Consider the following 13,570-nt stretch of genomic DNA (forward strand, 5'->3'; position numbering starts at 1 on the left):
AATATGTTTATGAACAACTGAAAAAAGCACAAATGTCAGGGCATGTCAAAACTTCTCCAGGGCCCCAAAAATCCTCAGACCCCTGAGGGTTAAATTAAATTAGGGCTGCACGATTAATCGTATTTTATCACGATAACGATATCTGCTTCTCTTGATTGATTTTAAATAATCGTCACGATATTGGCCCACTCTATGAAAATGAACATAATTTGGAAATATTGGAAGTAATATTAGGAATTTCGCTGTTTTATCTTTTGAAGTTCCTAAAGGTTTTACCAGTTTTCATATGTTGATCAGCTAGAAATTATTTTTCTTTGCTTTACGAATTTGCCGGGCAATTTGAATCTGGTTTGTCTTATTGCAAACAAATTGTGTTGCTTTTAAAATCTAATGTGAATACATATTACAAAGCGCTCACCAAAACCATGTTTTGTATTGATTTACCATCTAACGAAGTTATCATAGTTGGTTAAATTTAAGTCTTTGTGCCACCTACAGGCCTTTTGGGTGAAGTGTAGGTTGGTAAAGAACTTGCAAAATAGCCATAGTTACATTACTCTTTTGATAGAATAAACATGATTAATAATCGTGATTATAATTTTGAGGAAACTGTGGCACTGGCTGTAGTGTTGATGATGTCTTCACAATGGATGATCTAGTCGACTCGATCTCTGCTGATACTTCAGGGCTGCGTTGTGGTCGTATCAAGGCACCGGTCCTCGGTCTCATCTGGATACGGCCCAGATCCGGTTGACTACGGTAAACCTCGGGATAAACACAAAGACTAATATTAGCGTAGATGCCATTCTTCTTCTGATGTAACGAGTACATCTGGTGTTATAGGAAGTGTTCCCGGTTCCGGCTGACCTAATTTATACAGCCTAATAATCCTTTAACGGATTTGAAAATATAAATTGATAATGTGTTATGTGTATGCCAGGTTAAAGGGATGTGTTTGTAGTCTAGATTTAAACTGACAGAGTGTGTCTGCTTCCCGAACAATGCTAGGAAGATTGTTCCAGAGTTTAGGTGCTAAATAGGAAAAGGATCTGCCGCCTTCAGTTGATTTTGATATTCTAGGTATTATCAGCTGGCCTGAATTCTGAGATCGCAATAAACGTGAAGGACTATAATGCATTAAGAGCTTGCTTAGGTACTGGGGGGCTAAACCATTTAGTGCTTTGTAAGTAATTAGCAAGATTTTAAAATCTATACGATGTTTAACAGGAAGCCAATGCAGTGACGACAGAACTGGGCTAATATGGTCATACTTCCTAGTTCTAGTAAGAACTCTAGCTGCTGCATTTTGTACGAGCTGTAGTTTATTTATCAAGCGGGAGGAACAACCACCCAGTAGAGCGTTACAGTAGTCTAGCCTTGAGGTCATGAACGCATGAACTAACTGTTCTGCATTCTTCATTGAGAGCATATGTCATAGTTTAGATATATTTTTAAGATGGAATAATGCGGTTTTACAGATGCTAGTAACATGGCCTTCAAATGAAAGATTGGTATCAAAGAGCACACCCAGGTTCCTAGCTGACGACGAAGACTTGACAGAGCAGCCATCAAGTGTTAGACAGTATTCTAGGTTATTACGTGAAGAAGTTTTTGGTCCAAAAATTAGAATCTCTGTTTTTTCTGAATTCAGTAGTAGGAAATTACTGGTCATCCAGTTTTTTTTATATCAGCTATGCATTCTGTTAATTTTGTGAATTGGTAAGTTTCGTCAGGGTGTGAAGCTCCGCACACACATAACAGCCAGAGGAGCGCCGGACGTGATGACATCAAACACGAACATCATCGTCATCCCCGGGGGAGTTGAGAGAGAACACAACTTTCTCAAATCTCCCAACGAGCTCACCTACGAGCCCTATGATTGCAGTCACCGTTATGCCTCAGCACAAACAGGTTCAGAATCATCAAGCACAGATGCGGACACCTCTTCCCTCGGGAAGCGTGCCAAACGAGAACGAAGCATCCCGATAGGGAGATGCTCACAGCAAACAATAGACAAACACACAAACAGTGCCCTCAAGCACTGTCTATGCGCGCTCCTCTCCAGACAGAAAATGCCCAGAAAAATGTGAAAGTTTGTACGTTGACGTTTGAACGTTTGTAAGGCATATATAAAAACCCTACAGGAGTCAATATAGTCGCGATCAGACAGAACAGGACCGAAAGACGATGAGATAATGACTGCTTCTCCAGGCGCTCCTTTTATACCTCCGGGTCGCGCCATATTATGTCATAGGCTGTCGCTGGCCAATAGGGATTGGAGTAGTTGATAGTTGGCTTTCAGACACCGGGTCATGTGTGGCGTTCCCCATTGTATAATCAACGCAGTTGAAGTTCCCTTTCGAAAGGGAACTCCATGATTGTGGGTTTTCTTCTTTCCGCGCATGCTCAGATTCCTTGATTCAAGACGAGGAATTTGCTTCAAGTACTTTATTAATTCGTATAAATATGCCAGAGAATCACAAGTAAAATTTACTTGTCTGTTGGATGTCTAATATTTGCTAGTAAACATTGAGTATGTATTTAGATTTTACTTAATATTCTAGAGTTTTCATTTTTACAAGATAATTCTTAGCAAAAGAATCATGTTCTTTGCATGAATTATATTTGAGATAAAAATTGCTCTAGGCTATATGGTCAGAGTGAGATGACAATGACACGCAAAGATTGGTGTCAATATGTCAAAGCACTGCAGAGATACAGACTCAAGAGTCATTTTGGCATCAAGCCTCTAATTTGTTGCTGTGGTATATTAATATGGTTTCATCTATCAACACGAAACACTGTTTATTTCATATTACTTAAAATTCAACTCTTTAAAATTTAGTTACAATGACTTGAGTGATGCAACAATTGTCTTATAATATTTTTATAGTTATGCAAGTAATCATTTGAAAAAAACAAACAAACTACTTTAAAGGGTTAGTTCACCCAAAAATGAAAATTATGTCACCCTTGTGTCGTTCCACACCCGTAAGACCTTCATTCATCTTCGGAACACAAATTAAGATATTTTTGATGAAATCCGATGGCTCCGTGAGGCCTGCATAGGGAGCAATGTCACTTCCTCTCTCAAGATCCATTAATGTACTAAAAACATATTTAAATCAGTTCATGTGAGTACAGTGGTTCAATATTAATATTATAAAGCCACGAGAATATTTTTGGTACGCCAAAAAAAAACCCAAAATAACAACTTATATAGTGATGGCCGATTTCAAAACACTGCTTCAGGAAGCTTCGGAGCGTTATGAATCTTTTGTGTCAAATCAGCTGTTTGGAGTGCCAAAGTCACATGATTTCAGCAGTTTGGCGGTTTGTCACGCGATCCGAATCATGATTTGACACAAAAGATTCATAACACTCTGAATCTTCCTGAAGCAGTGTTTTGAAATCGGCCATCACTAAATAAGTCATTATTTTGTTTTTTTTTTGGAGCACCAAAAATATTCTCGTGGCTTTATAATATTAATATTGAATCACTGTACTCACATGAACTGATTTAAATATGTTTTTAGTACATTAATGGATCTTGAGAGAGGAAATGTCATTAATCCCTATGAAGGCCTCACGGAGTTATCAGATTTAAACTAAAATATCTTATGAGGGTAAGTAATAAATTACATAATTTTCAATTTTTGGGTGAACTAGCCCTTTAAAGACAAAAAAATAAAAAATAAAACATTATTGCAAGTTTTTGTGTTGTTTAATACATTTACTGCAAATGTATGAAGGTTTTTACCCCTAAGAATGAAAAATAGCTTCAGTTGAAGTAAACTGTGTGAAATCACATGGCAATAGTAAAAGTAAAGCAGGCTAAACCGGTTGAACCTGGTGAACTGAAGTTGAGAAGAGATTGACTCATCAAACACTGGGTCACTTCTAACATGAGTCTACTGAAGCACATATTCACTGTTAAAATCACATTTAAATACTGTTGATTCTACTGATAACAAGAGTTGAACCAATATCTGATAACAATGTGTTTTCAAGAATTTAAGAAATATGTTTTTGTGCTATCAGTATTTAAAACCAAACATCAATGATGCATTTTTATGATTTTAATAATTAGAGCTAAAACATGCCTTCCATGTATTCACAGAAAGTCTGATAATAAAAAGTAGAATTATGACATAGGCTGATCAAATAATTGTGTGTGAGGCATTTATTGAACAATCAGTCTTTTTGAGAAAGAATAAGAAGTTCATTCGATCGCAGTTCCCAATATAATTGCCATGTTATCATTTGATTCTCGCGTGCGGTACGAGTCTAGTCATTATCTTAATCACTTGGTGCTCCCCTATTGGCTGGTGCCCCAGGGCACTCGCCCAATCCCATCTACGGATAATCCGGCCCTGTCACAGACGGTCACATTCCCTCAAATCAAATCTGATCAGTTCATGTTAGAAGCCAAATCGAATGACATACATAGGAGTTGTGTCAGGATTTGGGCTCTGTAAACAGCAAAAACATTTCTCTAAATATCTTCTGTGTTGGAGGATTTCTGTTAGGAAGAGCTCAAACTAAATCTCTGCTCTCAGAAACAATCCTCCATCATCTCATATCATGTAGATCATCATATTAGAAATGTGTTAGCAATAATTTGCAGGGATGATTTTCTCTTGACATGATAATCACACTCTTCATGTCTTTTGATTTCCACAGACACTGATCCCAAGACCAGAAGTGACTTCCTAAAATGTAAGTCACAGAGAACACTAGCAGAAACTTTGACACAAAATACAGACTCGTGGAATACAGGGGTAGGCTTTGCCTTTTCAAGCTCATCAAAACGTCTCTTTCTGCAGCACTTCATTAAAAGCACACCTGTTTTGATCTCTATCGCAGAGATGCACAAACCAGACCGGGGGTTGGGGGGGATTTCCCAGATTTTCCCAGATTTCTCTTGTGCCCCTCCAACATCCCCAGGATACCCTTTTTTTTGTGATAGCACACAAAATGTAAAACATATATCAACACTAAATTAGTTACACATGCAAATTACTAGAAACATTGTACTGTTGTATTTTTCAGGCGCACATCCTTTCACAGTTCTCCCTCACAGATACGCTCAGCACTTCAGGTGCTCACACTATGCTAGAATTGCCAGAATTACAAGATTTCAACTTGTAAAAAGCATTCATGTCCTCATCCACATCCTTTTTTCTAAGCAGTTATCCAAGACTTTTTCACACCTTATCTGATTACTTCTCAAGACGGCCATTGACAATCACTTGAGATGACATGCAGCTCCTTCATAAATGCGCTCTAGTCTCTATTTAAACACGCACACACTGTTAATATATTGCTACACGATCATGGAACACTTGGAAATTTAGCTTGGAATTTTAAAATTGTGATTTCAAAGTCATGAAAAATCTCGAAAATTAATAAATTAAAAACTAGATGTAACTATTCTAGTAAAATATAAAATAGTTTTGCTCAGTTATGTTCAGCTCAGAAATATTCTATCAGCATATTGCGCTATTTGTTGACTAGCCTATTATTTGATGTGATAAGTTGCATGCACATTTCAGAATCTGCAAAATATCAATAATTAAAAAAATAAATAAGTGAGATCAAAAATTGTTTTTTCTTTTTTTAGCACTGCAACAAAAATGTATTATTATGAGATGTTTACATATAGTCCACAATATCTGCCATTTAACAAAGGTGCCCTAGAATTAAAAATTGAATTTACCTTGGCATAGTTAAATAAGTTCAGTACATGGAAATGACATACAGTGAGTCTCAAACTCCGTTGTTCCCATTCAGTCGGTCACGTTCGACGTACGTCGGACAGACCGACGAATAGGAATCTCGCTAGAGAGGCCAATCTACTTCGAGTGTAACTAAACGAGCCAATGCACATTGGCATGCAATCATATGCATCAGCTGCTTGCCTCGCAGCGCGGGTATATAATGAGCAGCAGGTGCGTTGCATCTTCAGCTTTTCGCTTCGGAGCCAAACTTCTGCAACAAGCTGAAGATAGCTACTGGAAGCACGAGTGTGAACGAGTCTGCTCTTCAAGACGTCTCTTGGTTGCGGTGCAGGCGGACAGCGCAGCAGCGGGGCCGATTTCTCCTTTGTTTTTTTCTTTTGCCTTTTTATTTGAGCAAAAAGCTGTAATCAGCGTGAAGGCCGTTCTCACGGCTGGTGAAACGGTGCGCCTAGAGCGCTAAAAAGCTGTTATTACAGCTGGTAAGAGAGCGCCTTCAAGGAGAGTGCACACGACAGGCTGCACATTTCCCTGTCTGTGCTGCAGCGGCTTTTCCCCTGCGTGCTTCAGCACCTAAAAGAGTCAGTCCTTGAAAGAGCTTACACGAGTAGTTCGCGTCTTTTTAAAGATGTCGTTCTACTTGTGTGTTTCTGGATGCGGTCGTTACCTGGCGCCTCGGGATGGTCACCAGCGCTGTATCGCGTGCTTGGGCTTAAGGCACGCTGAGGCGGCGTTTGTGGACGAGTCATGTACCCATTGTGGGAAGATGACCGTCGCGGAGTTGCGGTCGAGACTCCACTTTCTGCAAAGGGGTGGAGTCCCGGTCCCGACGCCTCGTTCCAATCCTCCTCAGAGGGTTGCTTCGGGCGGCGGGGCTGGTGACTTGAGGATCACGGTGAGCGCGTTTCCTTCGGGGAACCAACCCCCTAGGAACCCTCATCCCTCCTGCACTCCGCAGCCAGTAGAGCTGCCGGGGGAACGCGGTGGACCACCCCAGAGGTGTGTACCATCCGTATCCTTCGGAGCTCCCCAAGACGACCGGATGTCGATCGCTGCATCGGAGGGTGAGCCTGACGCTTCTGGGGATGACGATTCGGCGCAGCTGCCTCCCTCGGGAGTGACAACTGTGCCCGATTCAGACCCGGAAATGATGGCTATGCTTTCCCGGGCCGCCAACAGGGTCGGGCTCGTGTGGAACCCTCCACCGTGTCCCGAGCCCTCGAGGTTGGATGATTGGTATCTCGGGGTGGCAAGGGCTGGTTCTCAGCCCCCCACCCCAGTGCCTTTCTTCCCGGAGGTGCATAAAGAGCTCACTGGCACGTGGACGGCACCTTTTACTGCCCGAAGCCGTGTCGGTGGGTCCTCCTCCCTCACCACCCTTGATGGTGAAGCGGCTAAGGGTTATACGCGCATACCCCCTGTGGAACGGGCCGTTGCTATGCAACTGTGCCCTAACTCCACCTGGCGGGGGGAGCCGTCTCTCCCTTCCCGGGCCTGTAAGTACTCGTCGGATCTTACCGGCAAGGCTTATCAGGCCTGTGGGGAAGCCGCTTCTGCCTTACACGCTATGGCGTTGTTGCAGGTCCATCAGGCCAAGGCACTGAAGGACCTGCACGAGGGTGGTCACGATCCGCAAGTTCTGCAAGAACTTCGTGCCGCGACGGACCTCTCGCTTCGAGCGACGAAGGTTACGGCGCGGTCAGTGGGTCGTGCGATGTCCACCATGGTGGTCCAGGAACGCCATCTCTGGCTGTGTCTCGCGGACATGAGGGATACCGACAAAGTCAGGTTTCTTAATTCCCCCGTGTCCCAGACCGGCCTTTTCGGCGACGCGGTCGAGAACTTTGCCCAACAGTTCTCGGCTGTACAAAAGCAGTCAGAGGCCATCAGTCACATCCTGCCGAGGCGGTCAGCTGCTGCACCTCCACCGCCGGCGGCACCTCAGACTGCCCGTCGCCGAGGGCGCCCCCCTGCAGCCTCCGCTCCCACGCCCCAGCAGCAGCAGCAGCCTCCATCCAAGCGGCGTCGTGGAGCCGGTCGCGGGCGGGGTGCCCAGCCCGTCCAGCCACCCCCTAAGAAGAAGGGTGGCAAGGCCAAGTCCAAGCGGCCCTAGGACGGGCGACCCGGAGATGGACGGGACTGCTCTTCAGGAGGTGGTGACCGCACCGCTCCTTCCCCCGGAGGAGGGCCGGGTGGAGAATCTTTTGTTTCCCCTTTTTGTTCCGCCGCTGGCTCAACGGCCAGCGGTACCCAAATTTTCAATAAAAGAGCAGTTTCCTCTATCTCCGGGTCCGAAGAGGGCTCGGAGAGCAGTGGGAGGGCTAGAACCTCACCACTCTCATCCACCTCTTCTGTCGCCAGCGGACAGCAGCGAGCAGCAGGTAGGCAAAACCTCGACTGCTCCCTCTGTCCACCCGTGGAAGCAGGTAAGTGTTGCACAGCACACTGTGACCCCGCTTCGGGCCGCCTCACACAGAGAGCCTCCCGGGCCGCGTCCCTGCGTTCCACCTCGCTGCCCCGCGGCGGGTACGCCGGTGGTCCCTTGGTGCCGCTTGCGCGGTCTCTGGGAGCCTGGCTAGCGCTCCCCAGTCCGTCTCGCTGGCTCCTTCGGACCATCAGGCTCGGCTATGCGATTCAGTTCGCCCGGCGCCCCCCAAGTTCAGGGGCATCCTCTTCACTACAGTGAAAGATGCCGATGCCCCTGTTCTGCGTGCGGAGATCGCAGTCCTACTGGCGAAGGACGCGATAGAGCCGGTCCCTCCAGCCGATTTGAGGTCGGGGTTCTACAGCCCCTACTTCATTGTACCCAAGAAAAGCGGCGGGTTACGACCGATCTTGGACCTGCGAGTTTTGAATCGGAGCCTTCACAAGCTACCGTTCAAAATGCTCACGCAGAAACGCATTTTCGAGTGCATCCGTCCCCGAGATTGGTTTGCAGCGATCGACCTGAAGGACGCGTACTTCCATGTTTCGATTCTTCCGCGACACAGGCCATTCCTGAGGTTCGCGTTCGAAGGTCGAGCATATCAGTACAGAGTCCTACCCTTCGGGCTGGCCCTGTCTCCCCGCGTCTTCACGAAAGTCGTGGAGGGAGCCCTTGTTCCCATGAGAGAACAGGGTGTTCGCATTCTCAACTACCTAGACGACTGGCTCATTCTAGCACAGTCTCGGGATCAGTTGTGCGAACACAGGGACTTGGTGCTCAGTCACCTCAGCCAGTTGGGGCTTCGGGTCAACTGGGAAAAGAGCAAACTCGCCCCAGTGCAGAGGATCTCTTTTCTCGGTATGGAGTTGGATTCGGTCGAACAGATAGCACGCCTCACAGAGGAACGTGCTCGGTCGGTGTTGAACTGCCTGAATACGTTCAACGGCAGGACAGCGGTTCCACTGAAGTTTTTTCAGAGGCTCCTGGGGCATATGGCGGCTGCAGCGGCTATAACACCGCTCGGTCTGCTTCATATGAGACCGCTTCAGCACTGGCTTCACGGCCGAGTCCCGAGATGGGCGTGGCAACGCGGCACGTTCCGGGTGCCAATCACTCAGGAGTGCCGCCGAACCTTCAGTCCGTGGTCAGACCCTTTGTTTCTCCGGGCAGGAGTGCCCCTAGAACAAGTGTCCCGGCATGCTGTGGTTTTCACAGATGCTTCTGCCATCGGCTGGGGTGCCACGTACAACGGGCATGCAGTCTCAGGGGTTTGGACGGGACCCCATCTGCATTGGCACATCAATTGCCTCGAGTTGCTGGCAGTACGCCTTGCTCTGAGCCGCCTCAAAGGCCTGCTTCAGGGCAAGCATGTACTGGTCCGTACGGACAACACTGCGACCGTTGCGTACATCAACCGTCAAGGTGGTATACGCTCCCGTCGCATGTCGCAACTCGCCCGCCATCTCCTCCTGTGGAGTCGGAAGCATCTGAGGTCGCTTCGCGCCATTCATGTCCCCGGTGTGCTCAACCGTGTGGCCGACGAGCTATCACGAGCTGCGCTGCCAGGAGAGTGGCGACTCCACCCCCAGGTGGTTCAGCTGATCTGGAGAGAGTTCGGAGAGGCTCAGGTAGACCTGTTTGCCTCACCAGAAACCTCCCACTGCCAGTTGTTTTACTCTCTGACCGAGGGGACACTCGGGACAGATGCACTGGCTCACAGCTGGCCCCGGGGCCTGCGCAAATATGCGTTTCCCCCAGTGAGCCTACTTGCACAGACCCTGTGCAAAGTCAGGGAGGACGAGGAGCAGGTCTTGTTAGTTGCGCCTTACTGGCCCAACCGGACCTGGTTCCCAGAACTCTCACTCCTCGCGACAGCCCCTCCCTGGCCCATCCCTCTGAGGAGGGACCTCCTCTCTCAGAGACGGGGCACTCTTTGGCACCCGCGTCCAGACCTCTGGAAACTCCATGTCTGGTCCCTGGACGGGACGCGGAGGTTCTAGGTGACTTACCCGCTGAGGTACTTAACACCATCACTTCGGCACGTGCACTGTCTACGAGACGTGCTTACGCCTCGAAGTGGAACCTGTTCGTCGAGTGGTGCTCTTCTCGCCGAGAAGACCCCCGAAGATGCTCGATCGGAGTCGTGCTTTCCTTCTTGCAGCAAGGGTTGGAGCGTAGGCTGTCCCCCTCCACCCTCAAAGTCCATACTGCTGCCATATCCGCTTACCACGACCACATAGATGGCAAATCTGTTGGTCAGCACGACCTGGTCATCAGGTTCCTTAGGGGGGCGAGACGGTTAAATCCTCCTCGCCCCCCCTCCATACCCTCTTGGGACCTTACTCTGGTGCTCAGAGCACTCCAGATTGCTCCCTTTGAGCCGTTGCTGTCAGCAGACTTAAAGATTCTGTCTATGAAGACTTTGCTGCTGGTGGCATTGGCCTCCATCAAGAGGGTAGGGGACCTGCAGTCATTTTCGGTCGACGAATCGTGCCTAGAGTTCGGGCCGGGTGACAGCCACGTGGTACTGAGACCCCGGCCTGGCTATGTGCCCAAGGTTCCTACCACTCCCTTCAGGGACCAGGTAGTGAGCCTGCAAGCGCTGCCCTCGGAGGAGGCAGACCCAGCCCTGGCTTTGCTCTGTCCAGTTCGCGCCTTGCGACTGTACATAGACAGAACTCGAAGCTTCAGGACCTCAGACCAGCTCTTTGTCTGTTATGGAGGCCAGCAGAAGGGAAAGGCTGTCTCCAAGCAGAGGATGGCCCACTGGATAGTGGATGCCATCGCCCTGGCTTATCAAGCTCAGGGCGTGCCCTGCCCGCTCAGGTTGCATGCTCACTCCACGAGAGGTGTAGCATCCTCCTGGGCGCTGGCTCGTGGCGCCTCGCTAACAGACATTTGTAGAGCTGCGGGCTGGGCGACACCTAACACGTTCGCTAGATACTATAGCCTTCGTGTCGAGCCGGTCTCCTCCCGTGTTCTCGCCTCAGGTCAGAGGCACGGAGAGGCCCCGGCTTAGTGTCGGCTTGCTGCGCTACATGCGCGTTCTATTCTCCAGAGAGTCCCTACGGGCAGACCCTGTTGAGTCCTCCGGTTACCCTTCGGCAGCCGACGTGGCGGAGCGTCTGGCGCCAGGCCTATACTCCGTTGTATCCTTGAGAACCGGATTTAGGCTGGGTTCCATATGTGTGACCCTACGGGGATCCCATATGGCTTTTCCACGGCTGCTCCTAAACGAAGCCCGTGTCTTTCCCTCTGGGAGAACCCATCTCTCACCGAGTGGAGTCACCCCAGTTCTTCCATATGTTGTACAACCTACAAGGTTAGTCCATATGTTCTTATCCATATAACTCCTTCGGGGAAGGATATGGCTTCCGCAGCGTTCCTTATCTCATGTAAGGCTACGCTTTCCCAGCGTTATCCAATTGTCGCACTGAGTGGGTTTTGGGAACAACAGTGATCGACCCTCTCTGTGTGAGCCTGGTCCCACCGTCCTTAGGCAAGGGGGTTCAGGTGGCTCACGACAGAGCGCTGGAAGAGGGCAGCTCCTGTGGCGCTTTGGTAGGGATTCCTATTCGTCGGTCTGTCCGACGTACGTCGAACGTGACCGACTGAATGGGAACGTCTCGGTTACATAGGTAACCCTCGTTCCCTGAAGGAGGGAACGGAGACGTACGTCCCGTCGCCACAGGCGTTGTCCTGCTGATGCTGCCACCTGCTGGGTTCGGCTCCTCAGCGAAAACCTGAAGATGCAACGCACCTGCTGCTCATTATATACCCGCGCTGCGAGGCAAGCAGCTGATGCATATGATTGCATGCCAATGTGCATTGGCTCGTTTAGTTACACTCGAAGTAGATTGGCCTCTCTAGCGAGATTCCTATTCGTCGGTCTGTCCGACGTACGTCTCCGTTCCCTCCTTCAGGGAACGAGGGTTACCTATGTAACCGAGACGTTTCCTCCTTCTTATATAAATCTCATTTGTTTAAAAGACCTCCGAAGAACAGGCAAATCTCAACATAATACTGACTGTTCATGTTCAAGGCATTAGACAAGCCAGTATTAACGTCTGGATCTGTGCACAGCTGAATCATCAGACTAGGTAAGCAAGCAAGAACAATAGTGAAAAATGGCAGATGGAGCAATAATAACAGACATGATCATTGATATCATGATATTTTTAGTGATATTTGTAAATTGTCTTTCTAAATGTTTCGTTAACATGTTGCTAATGTACTGTTAAATGTGGTTAAAGTTACCATCGTTTCTTACTGTATTCACGGAGACAAGAGCTATTTTCATTTTTTAAACACTTGCAGTCTGTATAATTCATAAACACAACTTCATTCTTTATAAATCTCTCCAACAGTGTGTAATGTTAGCTTTAGCCACGGAGCACTATCAAACTCATTCAGAATCAAATGTAAACATCAAAATAAATACCATACTTACGCGATTAGACATGTTGCATGACGAACACTTTGTAAAGATCCATTTTGAGGGTTATATTAGCTGTGTGAACTTTGTTTATGCTGTTCAAGGCAAGCGAGAGCTCCAGGGGCGGAGAGCACGAGATTTAAAGGGGCCGCAGCCTGAATTGGTGCATATTTAATAATGCCCCAAAATAGGCAGTTAAAAAAATTACTAAAAAAAAAAAATCTATGGGGTATTTTGAGCTGAAACTTCACAAACACATCAGGGGACACCTTAGACTTATATTACATCTTTTAAAAAGACGTTCTACGGCACCTTTAAGCAGTTCAAAAGTTTACATACACTTAATTTATTCTCAGTACTGTGTGTCATTAATTTATGACTGTTTTTATAATTTTCTTTATGATAAGTCCCATGTTTGGGACTCTTCTCATACCCAACTGTTACAAATGGTGAAAACATTTACTGATACTCCAGAAGGAAACAATGCATTAAAATTCAGGGGGTAAAACATTTGCACAGGATGGTTGGGGGGTAAATTGTTTTTATTTTGTCTTCTGAAAAGTGTTTTATGTAGTTTTTGTAGAACAGAACTAAAAAAAAAGTAGATCTTTAAATAAAATAATAACTTCCAGTCTAAGGGGATTGGGGAGATCATAAACCTACGAATCATAAATCATATTATGCTGCCCCACCAAGTTTTCGAAATGCCCCCCCAGTCACGCAATCCTAGAACCGGGCCTGAACCAGAGTATTATTATTACAGAGACCAGTTCTGATCACACATGCACTGCCACAACACGCAGAGCATGTGAACAAATGCATGTTGAATTAAGAAAAATCATGGTGCCAAGTCTGAGTTATCCATAAATGTGCATTTCCCTTTTGAAAGAGAACTCGCTCTGCATTTGAAATGCTATGGGGAGCGTCACACGTGAGCGCGCATAGATGGTGCTTGAGGGCGCTGTCGGTGTG

General features: G+C 47.1%; 1 protein-coding gene across 1 annotated transcript in view; it reads left to right on the plus strand.

Annotated features, from left to right (window-relative positions):
* The window catches only part of LOC125253765 (stonustoxin subunit alpha-like), a 49,748-nt gene that overhangs the window by 23,008 nt on the left and 13,170 nt on the right, over positions 1-13,570 (plus strand). The window contains exon 4 of the mRNA XM_048167875.1: positions 4,684-4,719. Coding sequence (XP_048023832.1) covers positions 4,684-4,719 — 36 coding nt within the window. The remainder of the gene's footprint in view (positions 1-4,683; positions 4,720-13,570) is intronic.

Source organism: Megalobrama amblycephala, linkage group LG19 (assembly GCF_018812025.1).
Source record: "Megalobrama amblycephala isolate DHTTF-2021 linkage group LG19, ASM1881202v1, whole genome shotgun sequence".
Taxonomy (NCBI): Eukaryota; Metazoa; Chordata; class Actinopteri; order Cypriniformes; family Xenocyprididae; genus Megalobrama; species Megalobrama amblycephala.